At 45.1% G+C, this 1,895-nt stretch overlaps 1 protein-coding gene across 1 annotated transcript in view; it reads right to left on the minus strand.

The window, feature by feature from the left end:
- Positions 1-368: 368 nt before the first annotated feature.
- The window catches only part of RNPEPL1 (arginyl aminopeptidase (aminopeptidase B)-like 1), a gene marked incomplete at its 5' end in the record, with an annotated part of 10,828 nt that continues 9,301 nt past the window's right edge, over positions 369-1,895 (minus strand). The window contains 3 exons of the mRNA XM_010140297.1: positions 369-641; positions 1,322-1,464; positions 1,760-1,895. Of these exons, the coding sequence (XP_010138599.1) occupies positions 369-641; positions 1,322-1,464; positions 1,760-1,895 (552 nt within the window). The remainder of the gene's footprint in view (positions 642-1,321; positions 1,465-1,759) is intronic.

Consider the following 1,895-nt stretch of genomic DNA (forward strand, 5'->3'; position numbering starts at 1 on the left):
CCGTGGCACCAAAAAAAAAAAAAAAAAAAAAAAGAAAAAAACCAACCACCAATCAACAAACTTGGAGAAACCATCCAGAAGAGCCTCAGGAAAGGGAACTATCCACTTTCCATGGAGACGCAACTGCCCAGGAGTCCCTGCCCAGTATAAATTGAAGCAAAATATCCATCCTAAGGCTGAAGGAGACCTCTGGAACCTGGCAGTGTCATGCGCTGGATAGTTGAAGGCACATTTGCTTTGCGTTTTGGGAGAGAAATCCAGTTACAGCACACCGCAGCTGACGGGCTGAGAGAAAGGAGGCGATGCTTGGTATCTTTCCTCTATTCTGTCCCCATTTTTGAGCTTCATGGCTGGCATGAGCTGGTGATCTACGCAGACACATTAACATCCCTGAGTGAAATGGCACCATTTGTGGCCTCTGAGACTTTGTCCTCAAGCACCATTGCTGGTGTGTCTGTAGTGACTGCTGTAGTGTCTACGGCAGGAAGCGGATTCAAGCCCTGTGATAAGATCTGTTGGATGGTTTTCCGTAAATTGGGGTGCAGCTGGTTTTGGGTCTGGTAAAAAACTTCTAAGGCAAAAGACTTGAGGGTGCCAGTGCAAAGGTCCTCATAAAGTGGAATTGTGTACATCCGAGACATCTGCAAAAGAAGAAAGCTGGATAATACCACTTCAATAAAAGTCAAGAGGTTCAGCTCCTCTACAGCTACACTCCAACAGCCCTGGGTGACTTCAGACTGGAGACAAGCAACATTTCTTCAAAAGACAGCCAAGTCTACTCTACGTATGTTTAACGCAAAGACTTTTATGAATGATAATAAAAAACCCACTTGCTCTCTAAGGCTGAGCTACTTCCACAAATAACAGAACTAATTTTGAAAGGCAAAGGAGAAGAGGCCACAGCCAACACGTGCATTAACCTTTTGCTCCTGCACCATAAAAACTACTGAAAGGAATTTGATGACCCCTAGACTTCGCATGTAGTGCCAGTTTTCAAACAGTCACATGATTTAGTAGTGTGAAAATTTCTGGTCTGGAAAAGCCAAGGCTGCTACAAATCAACACAAAAAATCCACAGGGCAGAGCTGGGACAAGGGTATTGAGTGAGGCTAGTAAAGCAGAGATTATTTGCAGGCACTTCAAATTACATCTGCCCATTCCTCCCCACCCGCTAGCAGGTGAGCCATGCTCAGCCCCTTCGCAACACACCTGGTCTACACTTGGCCAGGAAGCAGAAGTTCCAAGGTCTTTCACGTCGCATGTCTCATGCACATGTCTCATGCACTGAGAGGTGCAGTGATTTTAATCCAGCAGTTAGTACCTGGTTTTCCAAGAAGCGACGGACTTTGTAAAGGTCTGGGTAATAGTCATTTCGGACTACAATCTGCAGCCAGCGGATACGGATTTCTGCATTCATGGAGTCCAGCTGAGAGGAGTAACATTCTGAAAGCTTTTTTATCACCTCTGAAGAGAGCACAGACACAGAGAAAGAACTGTGACCCATCTTGTCAAATTTGAGAGAATAACGAATCATAAAATCACAGAATTATTGAATGGTTTGGGTTGGAAGAGACTTTTGAAGATCATCTAGTTCAAACCAGATGCCATGGGCAGCGACATCTTTCACTGGATCAGAGTGCTCAAAGTCCCATCCAACCTGACCTTATGTTGAATGATGAGGTAAACATGGGGTAGGGCTCTTTACAATTCAATTAATTATTTCAGGAACACTTTTCTACTAACCAGATGGAGTACTTACCATGTGGCAGTGGTGATCCATCCAACAATCTGTCCAAGAAAAGCACGGTTTGGAACGTTCTCCATTTACTGAGGTCAGCGCTGCTGGCAGCGGCAACAGAGTCCAGAGGCTCTGTGGTCCAGAGTTTGAAGAGCGT

The sequence above is a fragment of the Buceros rhinoceros genome, unplaced genomic scaffold, assembly GCF_000710305.1.
Source record: "Buceros rhinoceros silvestris isolate BGI_N320 unplaced genomic scaffold, ASM71030v1 scaffold21467, whole genome shotgun sequence".
Lineage (NCBI taxonomy): Eukaryota > Metazoa > Chordata > Aves > Bucerotiformes > Bucerotidae > Buceros > Buceros rhinoceros.